The sequence below is a fragment of the Oreochromis aureus genome, linkage group 19, assembly GCF_013358895.1.
Source record: "Oreochromis aureus strain Israel breed Guangdong linkage group 19, ZZ_aureus, whole genome shotgun sequence".
Taxonomy (NCBI): Eukaryota; Metazoa; Chordata; class Actinopteri; order Cichliformes; family Cichlidae; genus Oreochromis; species Oreochromis aureus.
The window spans coordinates 1,202,789-1,215,843 of NC_052960.1; the positions used below are offsets into that span (position 1 = coordinate 1,202,789).

The 13,055-nt window shown below is 48.9% G+C and overlaps 2 protein-coding genes across 6 annotated transcripts in view; one reads left to right on the plus strand and one right to left on the minus strand.

Moving 5' to 3' along the window:
* ccdc88c (coiled-coil domain containing 88C) overlaps positions 1-13,055 on the minus strand; it is a 53,405-nt gene that overhangs the window by 3,594 nt on the left and 36,756 nt on the right. For 2 of the 5 annotated variants that reach the window (XM_039603033.1, XM_039603035.1), the window contains exons 17-30: positions 12,690-12,817; positions 12,472-12,613; positions 12,255-12,392; positions 11,854-12,015; positions 11,497-11,774; positions 7,492-7,635; positions 7,045-7,231; positions 6,826-6,971; positions 6,129-6,218; positions 5,446-5,693; positions 1,401-1,490; positions 977-1,090; positions 775-894; positions 91-329 (exon numbers count right to left, since the gene is read on the minus strand). In XM_039603033.1, coding sequence (XP_039458967.1) covers positions 91-329; positions 775-894; positions 977-1,090; positions 1,401-1,490; positions 5,446-5,693; positions 6,129-6,218; positions 6,826-6,971; positions 7,045-7,231; positions 7,492-7,635; positions 11,497-11,774; positions 11,854-12,015; positions 12,255-12,392; positions 12,472-12,613; positions 12,690-12,817 — 2,226 coding nt within the window. Of the gene's footprint in view, positions 1-90; positions 330-774; positions 895-976; positions 1,091-1,398; positions 1,491-1,525; positions 2,747-5,445; positions 5,694-6,128; positions 6,219-6,825; positions 6,972-7,044; positions 7,232-7,491; positions 7,636-11,496; positions 11,775-11,853; positions 12,016-12,254; positions 12,393-12,471; positions 12,614-12,689; positions 12,818-13,055 lie in introns of those variants that run through there. The other 3 variants (XM_039603034.1, XR_005609308.1, XM_039603036.1) reach the window with 3 other exon arrangements.
* Positions 8,236-10,945, plus strand: LOC120434725 (endonuclease domain-containing 1 protein-like). The gene is made up of 4 exons (XM_039603037.1): positions 8,236-9,250; positions 9,396-9,504; positions 9,765-9,957; positions 10,239-10,945. The coding sequence occupies exons 1-4, from the start codon at positions 9,171-9,173 to the stop codon at positions 10,664-10,666; spliced, it is 810 nt and encodes a 269-aa protein (XP_039458971.1). The 5' UTR covers positions 8,236-9,170; the 3' UTR covers positions 10,667-10,945.

The following is a 13,055-nucleotide window of genomic DNA, read 5'->3' on the forward strand; positions in this document are numbered from 1 at the left end:
GTTTCAGCGTGAGTCTCCTCGACCGAAAGCTCGCCTCGTGTGATCAGTGGCGACGGCGGCGTGTGCAGAAATATGTGCCTCATGTCTCACCACAGGAGGAGACTGCAGGTTGCTCTCCTGCAGGAACTCTTCCAGCGTCACCATCTCACTCCCAGGAGAAGCAGGGCGGGTCTTACTTCTGACCCCGCCGCCACGCTGTGGCTGGGCCCTCTGGGGTGCGTGGTCATATGGAAGGGTGGAGCTTCGCGACAGGGTCAGCTGTGATTGGCTGAGACCTGTGACGTCGTCACTGGAGAGGCTGGCGGAGCGGCCCTGGCGTTCCGAGAAATCTGAAAAGAAAGTACAGCTGAGTGCGGCGAAAGTGGGAAAGGCGACATTTGCGCCTGTAAACTAGCCCCGCCTCCACAGATCACCTAGTCCCGCCTCCAAAGTTTAGCTAGCACAGATTTGACCTGAAGTTCTTTAATTTCATTTCTCAGAGACTCTGTTGCAACACACCTGAATACCATGAGTCCTTCTTTAGTGAGACGATGAAGCTGAGTCGGCGAGCTCTAACTCTACTGCACCGTGTTCATTCACTCATGAGCTGCTGTAACATGAATCGAATGGCTGAATTCAGCACGCAGTCAGGTTCGTTAGTCTTGCTAACAACCTACTAAACGTAACCATGTGTGCTGCAGCAGAGACACGCGGCCCTCGAGGAGTTCGAGACTCCTGCTCTGTGCAGGCCACAGACACAGACCTCCATATTTAACCAGGTGTGTGTGTCTGTACCTCTGCAGCTCACAGGTGAGGTGGAGCTGGACGTGTTGTGGCTTAAGTCGGCTGACCCCGGGCGACCTCCGAACGCCGGGTCCGAGGCGTTGTGGCGCGAGTCTTCGTCCAGTAACGGGCCTGTAAATGTGAACCGCAGCGTCACACGTGCAGTGTTTCAGACTTCTGCAGCTGCTCTGAGTAAAACGAAAAGCCGGCCTACCTCTGGGCCTGCGCACGGCGATCTGCCCCAGCCTGGAGGCGGAGCTGCTGGTGAAGCCCAGCGAAGACGACGGATGGCTCGGAGTGGAGCTCAGATGGATTTTATGGGTCTGACCTGGAATTAAAACAGAAAATCAGGAAGTTCTTGTGTGTGCAGTTCCTCCTTTAATGATCCTCAAACCTCAGGAATCATTTTTGTTACAGCGTCGACTCTGCTCGACGTCTGAGCTCAGCCGCACCAACAAAGCTCAGTTTCACCAATTTATTGGGCGCTTTTACTCTTTTAGTCAGGACCCACAGACTGCCACAGAGTGGGCGGAGCTCCCGCTCTGTGGGGCAGGAACACCTCAGAGCCCGAGCTGGAAGCCTTCCTCAGGACTGAAGCTGACCTGCAGCCTGTGAAAACACTGTGAGGGCTACGGTACCTGGTCCCTGTGCATCTTCTCCGTTGACGCTTTCGCTGCTTCCTCCTGGCGTGCTGCTGTGATAAACGCCCCGGCCCCTGTCCGCCAAGCCTGTGGACCAATCAGAATGCAGTGAGGAGGGATTCACAGCGGCAGGGTTAAAATCACTGGAAGCACAGCGGCGTGAGCGGGCGGGCCGTGAGCGTGAGGTCAGCGTCACAAAGAGCAAAGCAGGACACGGCGGCTCGCACACGCTCACTGTTAGCTCACTATGTGACCTGATGACATCACAGCGTGATCAGAGATGGCAGCTCCTGATCTGCATTAGAGGGACATGACGCAGCTGAAGCAGTGACAGCGGAGCCTCACACACAGCAAACACACCTGCTGCGTCCCACCTGACAGTGGACACGGTTAGTCAAAACTAAGGACACTGTGCTGTGATCTGACCAATCAGAAGCTGGGGGAGGGGCATTAGTGATAACTGTGACATCTGTGAAGTTTCCATTAAAGCACATCTGCAGGTTCAGGAACATCGCTGTCCAGACAGGAAACAACAAACCCACTTCCTGTCTGATGATGACTTTAAAGACGCTGGTTTTTACTTTTGTGATAAAACTAATCAAACGATGAAACATGACAGCTGCAGCTTATCTGAGACATGTGACCCTGAGGGCACAGGTGAGCGCACAGGTGAGCTGGGACACGGCCTGCAGCAGTTGTGATTCTGTGAGTGTTTCGTCGGGCGAAGCCTGCAGGTCTGCATTAAAGCGGCGTCTGAAGCTTTCTGCAGCAGGAAGTGATGAGAGCGAGCGCCATCGCTTTAAATCCACTCAGGACTGAAAATCTTCATGACTTTAAAGACTCACAGCTCAGAACAGACTGCAACCTACACACACACGCACGCACACACACACACACGCACACACACACGCACGCACACACACACACACGCACACACACACGCACACGCACACACTACTTACTATAACACTGTCCAGAAACACGGGGCTGCTCGAAGTTGTCTTTAATGTTTTAGTGTCAGAGGTGTGTGTGTGTGTGTGTGTGTGTGTGTGTGTGTGTCTGTCACACTGATGACTGTGATGATGAGGATGGTGTCAGTGGGCACAAAGGATGAGGATGAGGATGAGGATGTTAGAAATCTCCGTTGGCTAGGATTGGCTGGCTAGCGATGAGGTCGGCTGTGAGGTCGGCGGAGGACCAAAATCGCAGTCGTCTGGTGAGAGAGAGGGAGGAGCGGCGGGTGATGGGGGAGGATGAGGACGGCGACAAGGAGGAGGAGGAAGAGGGGAGGATCTTGTCCTGACTTTTACTGCGGAGAAATTTGAAGCGTTTTGGAGGAGGAGCTGAGGAGACGGGAGGAAAAGGAAAGGTGAGTAAACGAAAGAAAACACAGACGTGAGAACTTGTTATGGACGAACAGCAGAGATCGTGCAGAGAACCCAGAACACACCAATCAGAGCGCTCGTCAGAGCTGAGCTCGGCTCACGCTCAGGTTAACCTGAAGCTCGGATGAAGGCTTGGCGCCACCGCCGCTGCTGCGCAACGTTCTCAGTAACGACTCAGGCCTAACGCCTGTAATTACACTGTAATTACCTACACATACTCAAAGGTCACAAGGTTGTACAGCAAACAGAGAAGTAATTATACTGAAAGTACATTAAAGTACTGCAGTACTGGCAGTGGATCAACCTTTAACCTTTAGCATCGTGCACATCAAAGCAAGTGTGGATAAATATTTAATATAAATATGATCCACTCCATAATAATCCATAACACACGTCACAGCGTGCGCAGATGTGGAAATACTCGACTAAATATACTTAGTCTCCCTGAAAGTATCTGTATGTAAATATAATAATTACACTGAAACCTTTAGTTACAGGGGAGCTACGCCCTCACAGGCTGCATTCAAGTGTTCCCAGCTTCAGTGACCTTTAAAAACACCTGACTTCAATCTGAAGCTGGAGGCGTCGCCGAGTGCGCCGCGGCACTGATGAAGGAGAGCAGGGAGGTGAGGAAGACTAGGATGTAATGTCCTGTGTTAAACAGAAGGTTTATAAACGAGTGAGCCGAGCTCAGCCTGAGTTCAGATCCCACAGATGTTAGGAGCATGCACCACAGAGAAGAGGACGACGCAGGAGCTGCTGTCTGTGACGACTCATCACCTTTTTGAACTTGTTGGGTCACAAACGTTTCAGTGCCGACCTTCTTACGGTTTATAAATGTGAGCGGAGCCTAAACAATGTCAGTGTGTGACGGTTCCCTGTTTAAAAACCCATCGCACCCCTCTGTGTCAGTGTGAGGAAGTGTTAGTGCACATTTAGCCCCGGACATGTCCCGATGTAAGACGTTTCCACAGCACGTCTCTGTTTCTGTGGACAAAGAGTCCACGCCGTCCTGTAGCCATCACACACACAAAGGTTTGTTTTCACTTCCATCCAACAGTTTGTTTCACAGAAAACTTCCTCTCAAACACATGATCTGTCCTGTTTTGTCCAGATGTGCTGAACAGCTGGAGGACACTGTGGTGCTGCTCATCGTGGACACAGACGCTCCTGCTCTTAGCGACGGTCCGTGAGTGATTTTAACCCTTTATGACCCACCACAGAACCAAGTCCTCCAGAGCTTATCTTTATATTTTTACATGCTGCAGAGCCGTTTGTGGGAGCATTTCAAGCTGCTATACATCAATACAACCATTACAGCCCAAAGTTTAATAATATGTTTGCATTAAGTCCATAGTAACTACATAAATTGCAAAAAAAGTGCAATAAACTACAAAAAAATTGAAAATTGTTTTTTGGTTTTTTAAATATATTTCTGCTTAGAGAAATTTAAGAGGTTTGTCCCTCAAAACTGTAAATACAAAAAAGTTGCACTAAACAGTTTCCAACCACGAGAAATTTATTTTGAGAGTCTTCATAGTTTTATTTTTGAAATACACCAATTTTTATATACTGCAGGAAAAACGAAAATAAATATTATAATGCAAATTTGCAAAAAAACAGCTTATGCATCAAAATAAACTATTTCCAGCTGTGCAGTTTGAGTTCTAAGCATCACAGAAACTATGCAGAAAAGCATGAAGTGAAATATGACTTTTAAAAACTCCAGTAAAGGCTTATAAGGCCCTGAAGATGACTGACGTCTATTCCAACATAGGAAGTGTTATGAACAGCTGATCGGATCTGCAAAGCCTGTTTCTGGAATATCATGTTTTTGCTGCTGCAAGTGGTTTTTATGCAGTTTTTGCAAAGCCATATGTGGAAGGAAACCGTGACCGAGGACAAGCTGATGGCATAACATGTAAGTACAACTCCTCCGGTTTCATGTGCAAAAAAATTTATTGCGCTAGCTTACATGGTTGCAGTTCTACAGTGATTTAAAAATAGTTACGCAAAACGGAGCGTGCCTGCTCCGACCGGCTTTAAAGGGTTAAAGGCGTGCCAGCATTCCCGACGGTCCCAAACTAAGAATGTGACGTCTGGAACGTCACGCCGGCCAAAAAGCACAAAGACAGTTTTTGTTGTTCTTTCCTGTTTCACTTTGTTCTCATTTAGGCTCCAAAAAAACAAACAGAGGTTTCTGTGAGAGGGCTGCTCGCTCCACGTGTGCATACAGGTGAGGAGTAACACGCCAACAACACGCCTGCAAAAAACTCCCGTTCAGACTAAAAGTGCACAAACAGCTGTGCAGACCTGTCACTGCATGTCTGAATTTAAATGAGCTGCGTCTGTGGAGCGATGACCGACAGGTAACAAGTCAAAGAACGGATCGAATCTGATAAAAACCCTGAAAATCTGCAGTAAAAATATCAGACGTGTGCACGGCTGGGTCAGCTGCTCAGGAAGGTTCCAGATGTGAACTTACTGTCAGTCATGTGAAAGCCAACGGCGCCCTCTACAGGACAGAGAGAGCAGCTCCCCCACATGTGATCAGAAGTCCCCAAACTTCACAGTGAGCGAGTCCCCGAGAGGAAACTAAACACTCTGCAGGCATGTTTAACGAGTTTCTGTGTGTGTGTGTGTGTGTGTGTGTGTACCTCGGCTGATGGGGGTCACAGCTGGACTCTGGGGGCCCGGGCTGTTATGTCCGCCGTCCTGCGAGTCACTGAGGGTCCTCTGGGGTGGAGGGGGCGGGGTCTCGGGGGGCAGGAGGGGGGGCGTGGCAGGTAGAGGGATGTCCGGGGCGCTCTTAGTCCGCTCCCTCTCGGCCCCCCTCTCCCGGCTGCTCTCCTTTCGGGGTTTGATGAGTTTGACTAAAGCTTTGGCTCCGGCCCACTGACTCCTCCTGCAACACAGTGAGCACTCACACTTTTAAACACAATCAGGGCTCTGATTGGACAATAAGCAGGAAACAGCGTCACTCTTTCAATTCAATTCAATTTTATTTATATAGCTTAAATCACAACAACAGTCGCCTCAAAGCGCTTTAACCAACTAGACCTGGAAAAACCTCCACGAGCATGTTGGGCTCTTTCATGTTCCCGGCCTCTGCGCTGAAACCTGCAGCCGCTCACCTGTTTGTCACAGGTGTGACAAACAGGTGAGCGGCACACGTGAGCCAAGGTGAGAAGGATTCTGGCATTTGGTCTGTAGATGCGTATGGATACCCAGCAGCTGATGCTCCGCCTCTCATGGCGCCACAAAAACAAAGATGGCGGCGATGGCCATAAAGATAAGACAGTTTGGTTTGGTGCTGCTGAAGTGAAGTGTGGACTCTTACTTTTTAGGCGTGGGGTCGTAGAACTTGTACTGGTCCATGATCTTCTCCTCCAGTTTCTCCTTCTGACGACGGAGAGCGTTCAGCTTATCACTGACAAGACAGACAGACATCGGTCACAGTCGGCCAATTGTGATCACTATATGTCTGGCGGCCCACACACCAGTGAAACTTCCTGTCAGGCGTTACAGATTCAACTGTTTTTCTGTCAGCACGACTCTAAACTGTCAGAACAAAGATGACAGAAAAGTTCTGCTCGCTCAGACTCTCCACTTTATTTAACTCACAGAAAAACTGATATTTCTCTTTAATGGTCTGCTGTGGCAGCTGTTTGGGTTGGTTGTTGAAATTGTTGAACCTTTAGCTGAGACTCTGGTGTTTCCATGGAAACCACATACCCCTCCCTGCGAGGATTCTCAGCGGGGCTGAAGATTCAGCTCCCCCACACCGACGGGCCATCATTAACTGACATGAAATTATCTCACGGGCCAGATGCGTTTGACACCCCTGATTTAGATGGTCCAACCTGCTGATGAGATGGCAGGTGTGTGCCGGCAGGTGTGTGTCTGCAGTCACGTAAAAGCTAAACACAGATGTGAGGACTGCACTGACAACTGAGGATGAACCGGGTTCGTCAGCGATCAGCTCGTCCTGCAGGACGTCGCCTGTCTGAGCCTCTCGGCGGCTGACGAGCACTCACATGTAGAGCTTCTGCTCCTGGTGGTACAGCTCCTTGCTCTCCATGCTCCTCTCCAGCAGTGTGTGGTTCTGCTGACTCAGCAGGTTGATCTGGCTCAGCAGGTGGTGGTTCTCCTCCTCCAGGTTCCCTTTGAGGCGACTCAGGAGCTGTGCACACACAGAGGAGGCGGTGACCACGCTGCGCCCGTCAATCAGCCGTTTCAGAAAAACGTGCGCTTACCTCACAGTGGTTGTCTAGTTTAGTCATGGCGAGATCCAGCGTCTGGTGCTGCTCCATCAGCGAATCGTATCGCGCCATCCACTGACTCACTTCCAGCTGGGCGGAGCTTAAAGAGCTCTTGAGTTCATTGAGTCGCTGCTGGAGTCCCTTGCTCTGCTCCGCCTGCTGTGATTGGCTCTCGGAGAGTCTGAAGATGGAAGCAGAAGGTGAACAATTTAAAGTCTGTGCTCATTGGCTGCTGTCGAGGGCTTTCATTGGGTGTTACTGAGCTCTGATGAGCAACATCAGCCAGTAGCTCCACCCTCTCATCCAAACATGGTCACTTCTGGAACCAACATGGAGGACAAAACGCTAACACAGAGGCTTCAAAACATCAGAGCCTAATGCGTGATGTCTTGAGGGTAACATCCATCCTTTATATACAGTCTGTGTGTGAAAACACATCACCTGTCCACATCTGTTTTCAGCTGGAGGTTTTCCTGCTGCAGGAGGCGGTTCTTCTGGAACTCCAGGTTTAGCTCCTCCTTCTCTTTCAGGCCACGCCCCTCACGCGCCTCCAATTCATCCTTCTGCTGCAGCAGTGCACAGTACCTGCAGACAGACACACACACACACTTAAAAAGAGCAAAACGAGGAGTATGGATCTATTGAATCTGTATCGGATCATGTCTGGAGAAAGGTCATCATCGCTGTTTTGTTGGGGTGTCACTTTGCAACATCAGATCAACCTCATCACATCACAGAGGACCCTGTGACCTCTGACCTCAGGACCAGGGGTTCCCTGAGAAAAATAACCAAACTCAATACTTTTTAAATTTCAGACTTAATCTTCTTCATCTCTGTTATATCTCACATGTAGAAAAAATAAAGAGGTAAAAAGGTGGGCAAGGGCTTTTCTGCTCAGTCATCCAGGTGAGGAAATCCCAGGCGGTTGATTCGGTTCATCTGGAGTGTTTTCAGTAGGAGAAATGCTTCATCACTCATCCAAGTGACTTCTTCAGTATGAAGTGATCACTTATTTAAAAGAAAAAGGAACAATATTGTACTCAACAAACATGTGCACTCTTAGAATTAATCCCTTAAAAATACACATGAGCGGGCACTGGTTTGTGGAAGCTGCCATGTTACCCCGCCATCTTGAATACAGTGGCAGAGATGGACGGCTAAACAACAACCGCTGGTTATAAGCTAACATTATTGGCAGCCCATGTTAGCCTCGAGTGTGCTAAAAATCAAACTTTCGCTCTGAAAAACACTTTGATTACCTTCATCAAGTTTATTGACCGAGTGTTCGAATCCAGCAAAGTTTGATCTACTTCAACAGAAAAGTCCAGGAAATCCTCAGAAGATCACGTCAGCATGGCTGCCATCGCAAAATATTTACACACATCCGTTTACTACTCCTGATGTATTGCTGAGAAGCACAGCCGCTGTTATGGGGTACAGTCTATATTTATTGTATTGAGCTGAATAAACCATGTTTGTCCTGCAGCAGCCACTGGGCCCTGCTGTGTGGGGTCCCCATGTTCTCTGTGTAGGTGGGCTAAAGCTAACCGATTATTCTAACATGAGCCCGTCTCTGTGTGTGACGGAAGGACTGGTACACGTGGCCATTATAAAACCTCTAGCTGAGGCGTACCCACACCTCCCACCACATGGCAGCTGTGATAGACTCCAGCCTGACCAAGACTTGGTAGGTGGAAGAAGATGCATAGATACACTATATTAAAAAGACTAGTTTGTTATATATTCTTTAATTTAATTCTTAATGTTAAGAATTATCAGGTTGCATGTAATTTACATTTGGAAACAGACTCTAGTTTTTATCTCGTTTTTAGCCAAATTCTTCTTCATAGCCAATGTTTTACTATGAGTAGAGATAACATGAGGACAATAAAAACAAAAAAAAACAAAAACGTATGTAAGTTATAAAAGCTGAGGATCTCAGACTTATCCAGCATGCAGAGCTCAGTGACCGTGTGCTTCCTCCTCCTCGTCTTTCCCGTCAACGCACACGTCGTGGAAAACTTCAATGAGGTTTGCGCGTCAGTGCATTCATAAAGATGATAAGATGGTTTCTGTGTGTGTTTAAACCTGGTTTCTGCTGCTCTGTTGTGTAGGACTGCATGGAATACTTTTACAACGGGCATGTGCCAACCTGGACTTCCAATAATCACGTCCACATCTGCCAGAAGTTTAATAACTGGTAATGATCATATTAAATAAAACTATTTATTTATTCTGTTAAACTGCAGAGCTGGACTTAAATGAACTTTCTGATCTGTCGTTGCTATTGTGAACTTTACTTTTAAGATTCAATCTTTCTAATTATTGACTCTGTGAACCACCAGCTACCACTTTGCCACCCTGTACGACACCACCAACCGCATTCCCGTCTACTCTGCTTACATAGTTGAGGATGGAAAAAGCTCCGATCACAGCTGGATGGTGGAGCCTCAGGTATACGACAGCTTTGTAAATGAGACCCACTCAGGTTTCTTCCACAGACAGCTGATCCCAGACTTCCTGACAGATGCTAAAGCTTCAGCACACATTTAACATTTCAGTGAAGACTGTAAAAAGTGATGGCAGTACTTTCTGTGTTTAATATTACAGTAACGCACCAGAATGAGTCGTTTTAATGTAAACAAAGTACTGTGTGTATGTAGATCAGCTGATCTATAACATGTTTACATCACATGTCGATCTTCTACCTTTAGCTGGTGAAACAGGAGTTTGAAAAGAAGATGATGACACAGGATTCAGTGAAACACAAACATCCTACACTAGACCCTAAGGAAATAGGAAAGAGGCAGGCAACAGATGAGGACTACGAAGAACTTGAACAAAACAAAGATCAATACAAAGATCAATACAATCATGGTCACCTCAACCCCAGCTCACATCATGCAGGTAAGAGAGGTCGAGCTGTTCTGAGGGGTTTGTCGTGTCTGTCTTGTGCACACTCATTAAGATTTACATGCGTGTTCTCACATGTGGGGACAGAACACGGTCCCAGGAACATGTACCAGAGAACACAGGAAAGAAGAAGACTTCAAACACAAGACCTTTAAAAATATTTAAACTCTGTTTATGAAGGAAATTTATTCTACACAGCACTTTATCATAACCTGTTACACTTTCATCCACCCACCAATCACATCCTTCTTCTGTCTCTACATCATTTTCTACAGGTGAAGCTTCCAAAGCCACTATGACCCTGACTAATATAGTTCCCCAAAGAAAAAAGCTGAATGAAAAAAAGTGGAGTCTCCATGAGGCCAAACTCAAAGCTTTGGCCAAAGATAACTCCGTCTACGTTCTGGTCGGTGCGATTCGATCAGAAGGAAACTGGATCAAAAGAGATAATGAGGCTCGTGTCAACATCCCAGACTACATGTGGGTCGCCTACTGCTACTATGACCAGACATCACAGTCTTATAAGAGTGGGGGTGCCACAGCTAAGAATGTTGAGAACAAGATCTACGAGTGCACCGTGTCACAGCTTCAAGCCTTTCTTGAAAAACACAAACAAGTTGCAGGTCAGCTGTTTGACAACAACTGCTATGTGGAGCAGGCTGCAGGCGCGTCTGCTGCTGCAGGAAATCCTTGTGACATATAGTCCAGAAATACTCACGAGATCACTGATCTCTGCAGAGTCATGCAGCTCATCCTTTCCTCAGCACTGCACACATGAACTCATGTAAACAGTTACTGTGATCTTAACTGTGTCGCACAAATGTCAGCACATGTTTATGGTGCAGGTGAACACATGCTGTCATGCTTACAGGCTGCTTTACTCTGAGAGCAGCTTCACTGCAGCTTGTTGCTTATTAAAATCTGATGAAATGCTCAGTGTCGCGTGTTTGTGTGTTCAGTCCAAATCAGCAAGTGTGACAAACTTCAGTGAGCCGATGGACGCTCTGACCTCAGAGTGCAGACAGTATCTGATCACCGGTGCAGACGCCTGAGCCTGATGTTTCTCAGCTGGAACAAACACATTAACCCCTCACAGAGAGCAAGCAGCAGAGCAAGCAGCGGCGCTCCGTGCTCATCAGACCCTCTGCTCTTCATCGCCATCGTGCTGTGAACGTCATTAAATGTACACATCGTGACTGCAGCTACAGTTTCAGAGCAAACCTCTATTTAACTGTGAAAGGAGGAAGTGTCATTGGGTCAAAGGTCGGCCACCTCAAAGCGTCTCTCTGAGAGTGGTTCAAATTCTTGTACACCTCGCAGGTATTAGCCTGATTTAAAGGGTCAAAGGTGAAGCTGACAGATCAAGAGACAGAGACAGGAAGTGACACGTACAGGTAGATCAGCTAAAATGAAACTTGTGGCTCGAGCGATCAGGAGCCGTTTCCATGGTTACACTTGGCGCCCTTTCTCCCACCTGTGCTGCTTCCTGTCACCTGACTCATTCCAGCGCTTCACGCCGACGCGTCCACTTACTTGCCGTGCAGCGTCCTGTGCTCGCTCTCCAGCGCCCTCTGTTTGCCCTTCAGCGCCGCGTGCTGACTGATCAGCTGTTCGTACTCGTGAGCCTGCCTCTCGTGAACGCTCAGCAGGCGCTCGTGATCGCTGAGCACGCCCTCTCTGGCTCGCCACGCCTCCTCGCGCTGCCGCTGCCATGACTCCACCTCCGTCTCCAGGGCGGTCACCTGGCCTTGCAGCACGGCATTCTGGGCCATGAGAGAGGCGCTCTGAGAGGAGAGGGTGGAGTTCTCCACCTGAGAGGACACAGAGATGAAGCGTGAGCGCGACGGCCTGAATGTAAACTGGGTCGAAGTTACACGTGCGTGAGCGTGCCTGCAGCTTCGCCGTCTGCGTGTGCAACGCCGAGTTCTGCTCCTGCAGCGTGGTGGTGTGCCGCTGCAGCGCCGCCATCTGGTTGTTGAGGGAAGTGTTCTGGTTCTCCAGCTGCTTCAGCTGCTCCTTCAGCAGACTGCTCTCCGTCTGCAGGGAGGCGTTCTGGACCAAACAAACACAGTTTCACAGCAGTCACACAAACTCATCCCGCCTTTCATTTCTATTTTTCTGCGGCCCGGTTCTGGTCCTCAAGCCACATGTTGACCATCAAATTAGCACAAAGTATTTTTCACGTGTGAGAACTTTTCTTAGGTGCTGAACAGGAAACGTTCCTGTGCTGCTATAATCATTAACAGTGATAACATCATTATTAATGATGATGATCAGAAACAGCGGCTCACGTTCTTCTCCACGTCGATCAGGTGATCTTTGATTCGCAGCAGTTCGGCCGTGGCGCTGCGGTCAGCCGCCAGGTGCTGCTGGGAGTTGTGGTTTACTTCCTCGTGCTGCTGATGCGAGGTGGACGCCGTCTGACGAGCCTGCAGCGGGAAAGAAAAATGTCAGACTGTCGCACAGCTTCAACTTTACAGACGCGAAGGCGAGGGCGCGTTTCCTCACAGCTTCCAGCTCCGCGTGGAGCGTCTTGTTGAGGGCGCCGCTTTCTTCCAGCTTCTTTTCCAGGCTGGAGATTTTCTCCTCCTTGACCTTCATGGTCTGCTGGACGGTTTCCTCCAGCCGAGACTCCAGCAGCCTGTACCTGCTGACATTCAAACACATCCGTCAGTCCCTCGTCAGAGATCGGTTTAAAGTGCACAGCTGAGGTCGCAGGGTCGTACCTGTCCTCCAGCGTGTGCTCCTGCTGAAGCAGCTTCTCCCGGTTCAGTCCGATCTTCTCCAGCTCTTCGTTCAGTCGCTCCAGCTCGACCTTCTGCTGCTGAACGCTCAGCTTCTCCGACACCAGCTCCTGCAAAACCGCGACACAAACACCGCTGAAGGTCACGGGCGCTCGGCGTCAGGCTCAGAGCGGCCGACGTCGCCGGGCGTCTGCCCGAGGGACCAGAACTGAATCCCAGGAGCATCTACAGTACAGCTGGGACACATTATACCTTTCACGGTAACACCGGTGTAATGTTAGGCAATGATAAGAAAATGAAACATCGTGATAGAATATGGGTAAAACACGCATGCGCGGTGCCTTTGTT